General features: G+C 39.9%; 1 protein-coding gene across 1 annotated transcript in view; it reads left to right on the top strand.

The window, feature by feature from the left end:
• Positions 1–1,114: 1,114 nt before the first annotated feature.
• ITGA2 (integrin subunit alpha 2) overlaps positions 1,115–12,154 on the top strand; it is a 62,062-nt gene continuing 51,022 nt past the window's right edge. Inside the window, exon 1 of the mRNA XM_026666487.2 lies at positions 1,115–1,504. Within this exon, the coding sequence (XP_026522272.2) occupies positions 1,447–1,504 (58 nt within the window). The 5' untranslated portion in view covers positions 1,115–1,446. The remainder of the gene's footprint in view (positions 1,505–12,154) is intronic.

The following is a 12,154-nucleotide window of genomic DNA, read 5'->3' as shown; positions in this document are numbered from 1 at the left end:
TTTATCTGTTATCTGACCTACCCTTGAATCCCAAATACTGTAAGAACAGGGCACCATACTGTACTGAAATATAAAGTCTCTATTTTCCCCCTCTCCCCCAACTTCTCAGTCTAGGCAGTTGTCCTTAGATTTTTCTGGGGGCTCCCATTCAAATATGAAAAAAAAAATCTAGCCTGGCTTAGTTTTTTTTGAGTTGGATAAGATTGGCTAGTTCAGGGGTTTCAAATTCTAGGCCCACGGGCTCGATCCAGCCCATTGGGTACTTAGATCTGGCTAGTAGGGCTGCTCTGGAAACAGCGAATGACCAGCCCTCAGTGCTTCTGCCAGTGAAAGCAGAGTTTGGGAAGGCCACATGTGGCCCTTGCAAGGTCTGTTTTAGCTGGCAGAGGGTTGCAGGACGCCATCCCAGCTGAAAACAGAAGTCAGGAACCCATTTTAGTTGGCAGAGCAGTTGAGCCACCACAGGCACCCCTCCCCAACACAATGATGTCATGCTGGCCACACCCAACTTGGCCCTCCAAGGTCCAACACAACCCTGAAGTGGCCCTCAATGAAATCAAGTTTGACACTGTCAACAGCCGAGGGAAAAAAAACCATTTGTTGTACAGTATATACCAAGCATCCAGAAATTTTTGGAGGGGGGCGGGGGAAGGAAGGGAAATGACATTTGGAAAAAGTGAAATCCCATTTTTTGAGCTCTGCTGCCAGTGCAACACATCCACACAATCATTTTGAGGGGTGCTTTTGACTTCCAAATCTAGGATTTCGTGGTGGTCTTCTATCCCAATCCTACGGGGGAATCAACAGTGGCTTCTGATCCAGGAAAGATCAGTATACGGCTTCATACATGTCCCTACGTGTTTGAGTCACTCTGTCTGAATGAATGGTTACTCCTGCTAATTAAAACACTAAAATACCTCTCTTCCAAGTACTCTAAATCACAACATATAACTTGCCATAGGTGCCAACGCCAGAGAATAAGACCATATAGTGCACCCACACTAACAAACACCACCAAACCTTTCTTCGGAGCGGGTCATTATACCTCAACACCCTTCCCTTCTTAAAAGAGCCCTGAGGGAGCCACGAAGGATGAGCAAAGACAAGAGCATCTCTGAAGGGGGGAAGTCCTTTCACACAATCGCTTCTATCTCTCTTTTCTGCCGAAATTAAGCAGGAAGCCAGCAAGAAAGTTCTTAAACACCTTAAACGTCTTAAACACCGGAGCGGAAGAGTTTTATCTGGCAAGGGAGTAAGAGGAGGGGCTTAAACTGGGCGAGAGGGGAGGGCCGGAGCAGCTCGCCGGTTCCGAGGGACCCTCGGGGCGCTGCAAGAGCGCGCCAGGTGGGCGGAGCTGCTCCGGGACTTTAAGCGCTTTTTGCCCTGTGCCCGGCGACTGCATCCATTCTCTGCCCGGCTTTGCAGTCACAGCTCCTTCTTGGAACAATGGGTGATCCGAGGCGACTTGTGGGCTGCCTGGCTCTCCTGAGTCTCCTCGGCTTGAGTAAGTTTGCGGCGTTGTTTCATTCGGGAGGCGGGGGGCGGGCAGAGACCCCCGTCGTGTTTCGGCAGTTAGCGATTCCAGAATAGGAATCTCCTTCTCCATCCAGTTGCACGCAGACTCTTCTTCTGAAAAGGCTCCCACCGCCTCGGCGTTTCCGAGTACGCTTTGAATTGTTACACGCTCCTTTTCCCCCTTGGAGCGGGCTGGGACAGGTGCCGTCTTAGCCCGGTGGAAGTTTGGTGGTCCTGGTTTCCTCCCAGGTGCATTTTCTGAGGACAGTGCGCAAGGCTGCGTTGTAGGTTGAAAACAATGGGACGGGTTGTTGTTGTTTTTCTCCAAAAGCTGGGTGACTCTCTTTATGTTTGCATATCATTTGCCGCGTTTGCAAAGACTTCGGTTGGGGCTCTTAACGTGGTTGAACATAATAGTTCCATGAAGGCAGCAGGATGAGTACTCCCACTGAATGAGAACCTCTTGGCTACTGTACTTAGTTCTGTGTTGGATTCCAGAATGGCACTCAAGCTGCGGAAACTTGGGATGAGTTGATGCTGATCACACATAACTTAAGTTTACTCCACAGGGTTGTTGTGAAAATAAGTTATAAATGCTGCTTTTATGCTTTTGCTATATATTATTGTGCACAGTCCAGAGTTCCTCTAAGAGGGAGATAGGAGATTATTATCAAATTATTTATAATAATTTACTTAATAGCAATAGCGCTTAGACTTATAACTGCTTCGCAGCACTTTTACAGTCCTCTCTAAGTGGTTTATAGAGTCAGTCTATTGCCCCCAACAATCTGGGTCCTCATTTTACCCACCTCGGAAGGATGGAAGGCTGAGTCAACCTTGAGCCTGGTGGGATTCGATCTGCCAAATTGCAGGCAGCTGACAGTCAGCAGAAGTAGCCTGCAGTACTGCACTCTGACCACTGTGCCACTTTGGCTCTTAAGCAGTAATAATAAGTAAATAAATAAACATAAGGTGAAGGCCTGCAGGTCCCCTTAAGCATTTAGGAAGCATATATGTAAATAAATATCACATAGGACTAATATGGGTAGTTCTCAAGTTATGACCACAGTTAAGTCCACAATTTATGTCACTGAGACATTTGTTAAGTAAATTTTGCCCCATTTTACAACCTTTCTTGCCACAGTTGTTAAGTGAATCACTGCAGTTGTTAGCAACATGGTTGTTAAGTGAATCTGGCTTCCCCTTGACTTTGCTTGTCCGAAGGCCTCAAAAGCATGACCCTTGGATACTGCAACCATCATAAGTATGAACCAGTTGCCAAGCATATGAACTTTGATCATGTGACCATGGGGATGCTGCAACAGTTGTGTGAAAAAAGGTCATAAGTCATTTTTTTCAGTGCAGTTATAACTGAACAATCACTAAATGAACTGTTGTAAGTCAAGGACTACTTGTATTTCTCTTTTCAGATCACTTTAGTATAAATCTGGTGTATGGTTTCAAGTCAACGTTGACTTCTGGAGACTCTCTGGACTAGACCCTGCCGTTTTTATGGCAAGAATTCAGTAGTGATTTGTCATTGCCATTTTCCTAGGGCTGAGACTGAATGTCTGGCTCGAGATCATCCAGCTGGCTTTGTGCCTAAGGCAGGACTCATTGTCTCCCAATTTCTCACTTGGTGCCACTATCTCAGATTGTATTTGTATAAACCAGACTTAGAATATTTTATTTCAGTAATTCTCATACCCGTTGTAAAATAGATTAATATCCTCCTGATATCACCGATGAGTTTCTTCACATATTACGCTTGGTTTTAATTTCCTTAATAATGATTTATTATATGAACTAATAAATACTTGCATACTGTGACATCAACCATTCTTTACAAATGCAATGCGGAGTTCATATAACATAATAAATCACATTACGGCTTATTATGGCTGAACCCAGATACTATGATTTTGAGAAGTAAGATTGCTTGCATTCAGTGTACTAGCTTCCAAATAAATAGATAAGGATTGTAATTTTGCTGAATTTAGTCAGAGTGATACCTAAATAGAGTACTGCAGTTCAAAACTGAGATGAGGTGTTATTTGAAGACTTCAAGATGAGGCTGCAAGAATCATTTTCTTTAGTCTAATTTACATCCATAATTTATACATTAAATCCATGCCAGAATCTGTAGAATGGAGCATCTTGTCTTCACCAGAACTGATTTTTACACGATTTTGGAAACTTTGATGGTGCCCTTTTATTAGCAAAAGCCAGTAGAGATGAAATACATTCACATTAAAGTGAATGTGAACTGTGGCTATGTGAACTCTGTTGAATACTTGGATGAGTTAAGATACTTTACAGCCATTTTTTGTCATAATATTTTCACCCTAACATTCCAGAGTGTAAAAATCAGCCTGTTGTTTCATCTGTTATTAACCTGGATGGCATACAAAACCATTTACCTGTGAGGAGTTCCAACTTGTTCCTAACTAAGGGAGACATTGCAGAATGTAACAGCGCTCGAGGGACGAAACCAGAGAGAGAGACATTAACCTTTTGCAAGAATTGTGCATGCAAAGTGGCCTGCATTCTGTGCTCTCTTACTGAAAGAAGGAATTTTCAGAGCGTGGAACATTCTCTCTGCATTTTTATTTAATCTGTCTTTTATTCTGCTGGTGAAAGTGACTGGGGCTTAAACAAAGGCCCTGGGTTCTAAAAAGCACTTGGCTAGAGTGACGGGGTTATGCCAAAGTTGTTAAAACACATAATGGATGGAATTTAAAACGTGAAACTGAGTGCTTCATTGGTGAAAGCTGTAACAAAAGAAATGCTTGTACTCATGATTTAATTAAATTACTGATTATGTTGAATTTAAACTTTCTGAAAGTTGAATAGGGAAAAATATTTAAAAATGGCTTAGGTCTTAGTGTTAAACTATGTTTGCTTATACCATGGTTTGTGGGATATCTACAAGTGGATCATTAACATAATACTCCGAATCAAAGACTTACTCATGTTATGGTTTGCTACAGTTACTGTAGTTTGGGGTACTACTGTTTTGATCCAGGACCATTAATATATTATCAGTCTGTTGCTGAAATTTAGAACTTGGGTGGGGGTCTTGCAAAGTATTTAAAGCATCCAGTTTTGTCCCTTAAACTCTATTCAATCAGAAAAAAAATCAGAAAAAAAGATTGCCTGGTATTGAAATGGTTGGATTTCATAAAGAATAACAATCCTACTTTATACCTCTGTAAGATTTAAGGAATGAATTTTGCTATTCAAAAGTTAAGCACAGTGGACTGAAGATTTATTTCCAATTATTCTGAATGATCTCGGGGCTGCAAAAGAGATGCTGCTGTAATTTACCTTAAGGGATATGGTTTAAAGTTTTATTCATTAATTGCAGTCCCTGCTATGGCTTTTCTCTTGTTCCAACAGCAAAACGAAGGTACACAATTACTTTTCTTTTAGTAGCCCCACCTGCACCTGGTGTGAGTCAGCAATTATATCCAAAACATGTGTAGGCTATGTTAAAAGAGTGGGTGGGACTGCATACATTCTCTTCTCTCTGAAATAATGCCAAAGCATTAAACATATAAAAATGATGTGGGGGAAAAACAAGATCTTTAAATCATTTTAAGAGCAAATCTTGCTATTTAATTTTTCAATAGCGTCAAGAAAGATGCAGTAGTTTCTGGGAAGGAGAATGCCTTATTCATTACTTAAATTACCAATTATGTGAAATGTTAACTTTCTAAAAGTTGAATAGGAAAAGTTAGCCAAATTAGTGGCTCTAATAGCTAAATGCAGAGGTATTAACTATTTTTAAATACATGTTATTTCAAGGGGTTTCCCACTTCCTAATTCCCACTTCTTGAAGTTTAAACGCATCTTGCATTAGAAAGGGGTGTCAAACTCACGTCACAGTGGCACAGTGGCACAGTGATGTATCAGGACTTTTTTCCCTTTCACTAAACTGGGTGTTGGTATGGCCATGGCGTGACGCATCCAGCTTGCAGGCCAGGAGTTTGACAGCCCCTGCATTAGAACATTTGTATGACAGATAAAACTTGGTTAAGTTTTTTGTGACTCAGTTTAGTTCTTAATGACATAATAGTTAAGAATGAGTTAGGGTACTATCTTTTTGGGAAACAAATCCCAAAATTAGACCAGTTGCTTAAGCAGTTTAAAATCAGTTTGAAGGTGATAGCTTGAATGCAGACCTTGTATTAACTATTGTTGATGTTAGATATACACTGTCTTCAAAGATCAAATAAATGGTTGCTTCTATCAATTTTGAAAATACTAAGACTGTTTGTCTCTTGACTATCTCCTGCTTGTAGAGACCTTGCATTGACCAAGAGTGGACAAAAAGGAACATTTAAATCTCTTCATCAGAAACAAATAGCATGTAAACACTATATCAATAGTATTTCAGTCCTCAGAGCCCAAAGACACCCAACATGCAGCTAGCAAGTAACCAAACAAGCCACTGTAGGAACATTTGGAAGTTGTGGGAGTTGTTCATCACTGGAGAAGAGCTTGGACTGCCATTTGTCAGAAATGGTGTAGGATCTCCTGCTTGGGTGGAGGATTGGACTAGATGATCTACAACAGTGATCCCCAACCTTTCTTATGCCGCGCCTGGTATCCCCAACCTTTTTTATGGCGTGGCTCCGGTACCGGCATTAGCTGGGCGCCGCCATCTTTTTGATGAAAAAGTGCTTCCGGTGACCTCACGGAAGCACTTTTTTCATCAAAAAGATGGCAACGCTCAGCGCTTCAGTGAGCTTTCCGGGTAGAAATGGCTTTCTACTCGGAAAAGCTCACGAAGCGCTGGCGCCGCCATCTTTTGATGAAAAGTGCTTCGGTGAGCTTTCTACCGGAAAAGCTCACGGAAGCACTTTTTCATCAAAAAGAGCGGCGCCAGCAAACCAGCCCCGGTAGGACTTGTTCCACGGACGGTACCGGTCCGCGGACCGGTGGTTGGGGACCCCTGATCTACAAGGTCTCTTCCAACTCTGTTAATCTGTTAACAATTTGAAGACCAATAGGACTGCTCATTCAGGGTGCTCAGGGTGCTCTCGGGGAAACTTTTGTATTCTGTTCTACCCCTTTGTTTGAAAGTTTTCCCTCACCTATTAATTGGGAGGAAAATAAATGTGTTATCAATTGTAGAGCATGTGTTTGTCATAAGTTTGACATCAAGCTCAAAACAAGAGCAAAGTAATGTCAGATTTTTTTTTACCTCCAAGCCATTCAATTATAGATTTTGTTGTAATCAGCTTTATTAGAATAACAAAACTTTGCCAGCCTTATCCATAGAAAGATTGCTGAATTCACATAGATCAAAAGTTTCAGGCTATCCCAGGAATCATTAACAAACACAATAGGGTTTTAAGACATTATAATTGCTAATTAATGAGATCCTTGTGATCTGTTTCATATTTAAATCGCACCTGAATAACCACCCTTTTTCTCCCTCCTCCCTATTCGTTTTCCAATCCATTAGTTTAACTATTTTGTGCATTTGAAGAAGTGAGCTACAGCTCACAAAAACTTATCCCTTTTAATAAAATATGTTAGAACAGGTGCTACTGAACTCTTCTTAAGTTTCCCCTGTCACACTGTGGATCAGGGTACTGCAAGGACTATGGTTCCTGGTGATCTAAAGTTGGGTGTTGCTTTTTCTTTTGTCTTGTCATGATGGTCCATCTGCCCCTTTTTTTGTTTGATAGGTTCTTTGGTGATTGGACAAGGGGATCTGAAGTTGAATTACTTCCTTTGAGATCCAAAGGGCCATTGGATTATGAGTGAATATGGCACAATTAGTATTAGAAGTTGTATTTATAAAGGAGACTTATTTTACAGAGGTAATTGAATACTGTAGAAAGAAAAAGAAGAATATAATGTATATTCACCATACAGCCCTTTACTTTCAAATTCCTAAAATAATTTACATAGAACTCCAACTTTTGCTAGATTAACAAAATGTTTAAGAACACTGTGAATATAATTCAGGTTGGAGACACTTCAGTCAATGGATATGTTTGTGGGTCTACATTGTTTTTCAGAAAAACTTGGCTAAGCCATGAATTCTGCCAAAAGACCGGAGCATTCCTCATTCAGGGCAGTTATTTTCATTTATTCACTCCAGGTGTTTTTTGGGTAGCATTGTGCAGACTTGCCACTATTTCCATGGTTACAATATTGAAAGGCATATGAGACACAAACTGCATGCCAATCAGAATACTCTGTGAAGCTTTATACCAGAAGCAAAAGTTTGAAAGTTCCAGCCGTTCTTAAACAGAGGCTCTTAGTAGATCTTTTAATAAGCTTATTTAATTCTTTATATCTATGCCAATTAAGTTTTAGTAATGTGTTTAAATAAAATTTAATAAGCTTATTTAATTCTTTATATCTATGCCAATTAAGTTTTAGTAATATGTTTAAATTGGGTTTTTTCCTTGTGGGGAAGAATGAATAATAATAATGCTATTTTAAAAAATCAGAGATTGTGTATTAGAGGTTGATCAAAGCAACATCCACTGTTGCAAAAATGAATTGAATGCAAAGGCAGATAATGACCTTCTTTAATGTCTTTAGTCTTCTTTAGTTTTTCCATAGGCAATCTGAAGAGTCACCTATGATTCTTCTGAGAGAGCGGGGGGGGAGAAAGGGAAAGAGAGGGAAGGAGGGAGAGAGAGACAGAGACAGAGAAATAAGATGTGAAGCAGTGTTGCATAGCAGTTAAGTTGTTGAATTAGGAATGGGGAAACCAGTGATTTGACCAGTGTTTGCCTTTGGGCCAAACACTCATGACACTCGGCCTATTTCTTTGTTTATTTGTACCCCACATTTAATATTTTTACAAATAGCTCAAGGTGGTGAACATATCCAACACACTTTTGTCCTATTTTCCCTACAGCAACAAGCCTGTGAGGTGAGTTGGGTTGAGCGACTGGTCCAAAAAGCCAGTTAGCTTTCATGGGACTTGAACCAGTGGTGGTATTCTACTGGTTCTGCCCAGTTCAGCCAAACCATAGCTCTGATGATCATCTGTGAGCGAATCGGTTCACTCCGATGATCAGTTGCTGGGCCCTGCTACCCACCGTGGCTCTATACTGACCTTTATTTCCTGATTTTGAAGCTCAGCTGCTTCGCGCGGCACAGCGGATTGCCACGCATCAGTTGTTGAAGACACAGGGAGAGTGCAGGATTGCAGGAAAAGGTCAGTATCAAACCCTCTGTGTGCCACGCCCACAGAACTGGTGGTACAAAAAAGTTGAATCCCACCACCGACTTGAACTCATGGTCTCCTGCTTTCTAGCCTGGTTCCTATGTGGAGAAATTAAAAAAACATCTGTCTACCAACCAAGTTTGGACTTGGTAGATTACAGTGAATAGGTCGTTATCCCACAATAGATGGGTTCAGTCTGATGATATGAATAAATAGTACATATTATGCTCATGGACTCAGGGTAAAAAGAGGTTGTAAGTAGTTTTAGATTTAGTTTAAATTAACTCCCACTCTAATTGTCCTGCAGAAGGGGCATAGAGAGGCAGGCATAGAATGGAAAATAGAGAGGAAATAGTAGGACCAAAATAGAGAGGAAATTGTACAGTTCTGCACGATTGGCTATGGTCCCATCCTCTGCCATTATGCAGCCCCAACAGCTGTACCCTGCGGAAATTTGACCCTTAATTGTAAGGTCACCCTTCCTAGAAAGCATAATTAGGATTGTAGCTTTGACTTAATTTTTGCTTACTTAAGAACAGTGTTCTGCCCATATTTCTGTTCTTGGCATTCACAAAGTTTTGTTTCTAAAAATGCAGCAAGAGCCATTCCAGATTTGGCCCTTGTTTCAGCACTCTTCCTGACATACCTGTACAGAAGCCTTCTTTGTGAACAGAATAAATACAGATAATATGTTCAAAATACTCTTGGGTTTGGCAAGTACCATCAGAATGTGCACATTTAGAAAACATGCATTTTTAGTACCCATGGTTGATTAATTATTCCAGTCATAGTATTTAGTGCCATTTTACTTTCGTGGCCCCAGAGTGTCATGTGAACATCTGTGACATTTTGAGAAATAAATTTGTCCTTAATTATTGTGGCAGTCAGATCAATTTAGAGGAAGAAATCCAATTTGAAAGAAAAACAATATCGTGCTATATTTGTGGAAGGAATGGAATAAGGTTTGTTCTTCATTGATCCTCTTCACTGTTGCAGATATAAATAGGGATGTGGAGAGCAGTCGAAACAGACTTAGAAATAGATGTTTCCTGGGTGATGTACTGGGTGACACCAGATAAGTGTTAAAAACACTCTTCCCTTCCCCAGCCTTGCAAATTAATAATAAAACAATCTTTAGCAAACTAGTCCATTAAGCATTTTTATGATCCTTTGGCTCTTTTATTTGATAGATTTATATCATGCTTTCCTTCAGAACTCACAGTTGCACACACACTACTTTTCCCCCACAACATCCCTATGATTATTCAGCTGAAAGTGACTGACCCAAAGTGAGTTTCCATGACTGAGGGTGGACTTCCTTGGCCTTCTTACACGAAAAGCTCTCATTTCCCCCAGTTCTTAATCTTTTTATCCTTTCTTCCAAGCATAGTATCTATTGAATACTGTAGAGTTTACTTCTGGGGTAAACATATATGGAATGTTGTTGTTAATAAGCAATGTTTGCTAAAATATTTATGCAAAAAGCCCCCCATGTTATATCAACATTGTGCAGAAATGAAGGAGGTTTACTTGCGTTTCCTATTCCACTTCTTCAAAAACAAAGGGAAGAGATCAGAACAAAAACCAAGCTCCATAGGAACTTTTGTTTTCCTTTTATCTACAAAAACCACTTGGGGAGGAAGGCTGCTTTATTTTTATTTATTTATTTGTTTTTGGAACCAGCAATAAATGTAGTGTTACCAGAATACCATTCGGGCCTGTTCTATGTTAGTCTATTTTGGAGATGGAAACTTTTGCTCTTGAGGCATTATTGAATTGCAATTCTTACCAGTGGTGCAGAATGTTGGAACAAGTTGTTCAACATCTAGTGGTCCCCAGCCCTTCTCTGTATTTCTATAGAGGACTCAATACTGATCATTGGATTAAAAGCACAAGGACTTTCAAAAATCACCATTAAGTGTCAATTATTCAAAGTAGTCCAGATCAGGAGTTCTAATGCATGTCTCCCCCTCCCTATCTTTATAGCAATATCACTTAGACATATATACCACTTTATAGTGCTGTACAGCCCTCTCAAAGTGGTTTACAGAGTCAGCATATTGCCCCCCAACAATTTGGGTCCTCATTTTACCCACTTCAGAAGGATGGAAGGCTGAGTCAACCTTGAGCCTGGTGGGATTCGATCTGCCAAATTGCAGTGGGAGTACCTTGCAGTATTGCACTCTAACCACTGTGCCAGCGAGGCTCTCTTTATGTTCAAGGGAGCTGTCCAGAGTTGGTTATAAAAGGGATGGCTGTATAAATTTTAAATAAATAAATAAAAGCATGATTGCTCAAACACTTGCTGGTTTGTAATAAGTTGGTTTTAGAGCCAATTAAAAGGTAATAGGTAATCATGTTTGATGGTAAAAATGTTTACTTTTTTGATTGACTTATGTTCCATCAAGCTGATATTGGCTCCTAGTGACAAGACAGAGTTCATCTAATATCACCTGCCTTGAACTTGCCTCTTCTGATCTTCCAGTGATACATCCAACACTAATGTTATTAAGTCCATCCACTTGGCTATTGTTCACCTGTTTCTCTTTTTTCCCACCTTTCCCAGCATTATAGATTTCTCAAGAAAGGTAGGTATTCATCTTGCTCATATGGAAGATGGAAAATGAAGCATTTGCTATCTTTCCTTACCAAGTATTTCTACAGATGCTTTTTCTCTTCAGCCTGCTCCCATCTAGTTAGAAGAAAGAAACCTACCTTCTTCTACTTCTACAACAATTCTGTATGTGATACTCTATTAGTAGCTCCCAGAGACATCTACAGAATTGGAGATAATTTCTTTTGTCCAAATCAAAGCAGCATTGTGACGTTACAACACAGACTGTCCTTTTTGAACATATATACACAACCTATCAACACACATGCAAAAAAGGCAAAAGTTGTATTCCGCTTTCAACGTTTGCCAGCTTTGAGCATACGATGGATGCCTCTGAATACTATTTGTTCTTATATGTCAGTTTCCTTTATAAAACATCTTTAGGGCTTCTATATTTCATGGATAGTACATGTTTAAAAAGCATGCAGTTGCAACTGAAAATATGGACATGTCTTTGAGTATTTAGACCTGATTCCTTTCTGATGACAAGCATTTGTTTGGTCTTCAAAGGGACCTTAATCACAGGAGATCAAAAATATAACCTTCAATTTAGAAGTCATGAATTGAAGACTCTGTGACTTCCACCTGAATAAAGAGTTGTTTGTGTGAGATTTCAGTGTTGTAATAATGTAGCAGCTATGGAAACAATATAAATCACACTTGGGCTTTTAAATCCTAAAAAGAGTTATATTTTTGTAGCATTAAGTCTCAGCGTTTATGCCCACTCCAAAAACTTAAAATAAGAAAACATTTTCTCTCAGTAAATTATGTTTTATAGCAATTTGTCACAAATTTGGTTGTTCCACTTCTGCTATTACTTCCTA

This window comes from Notechis scutatus, chromosome 2 (genome assembly GCF_049901735.1).
Source record: "Notechis scutatus isolate UNSWTSFEM ecotype Mainland chromosome 2, rNotScu1.2, whole genome shotgun sequence".
In the NCBI taxonomy this organism is placed as follows: domain Eukaryota; kingdom Metazoa; phylum Chordata; class Lepidosauria; order Squamata; family Elapidae; genus Notechis; species Notechis scutatus.
Note: the sequence above shows the minus strand (reverse complement) of the source record. Positions and strands in the feature narration are given on the sequence as shown.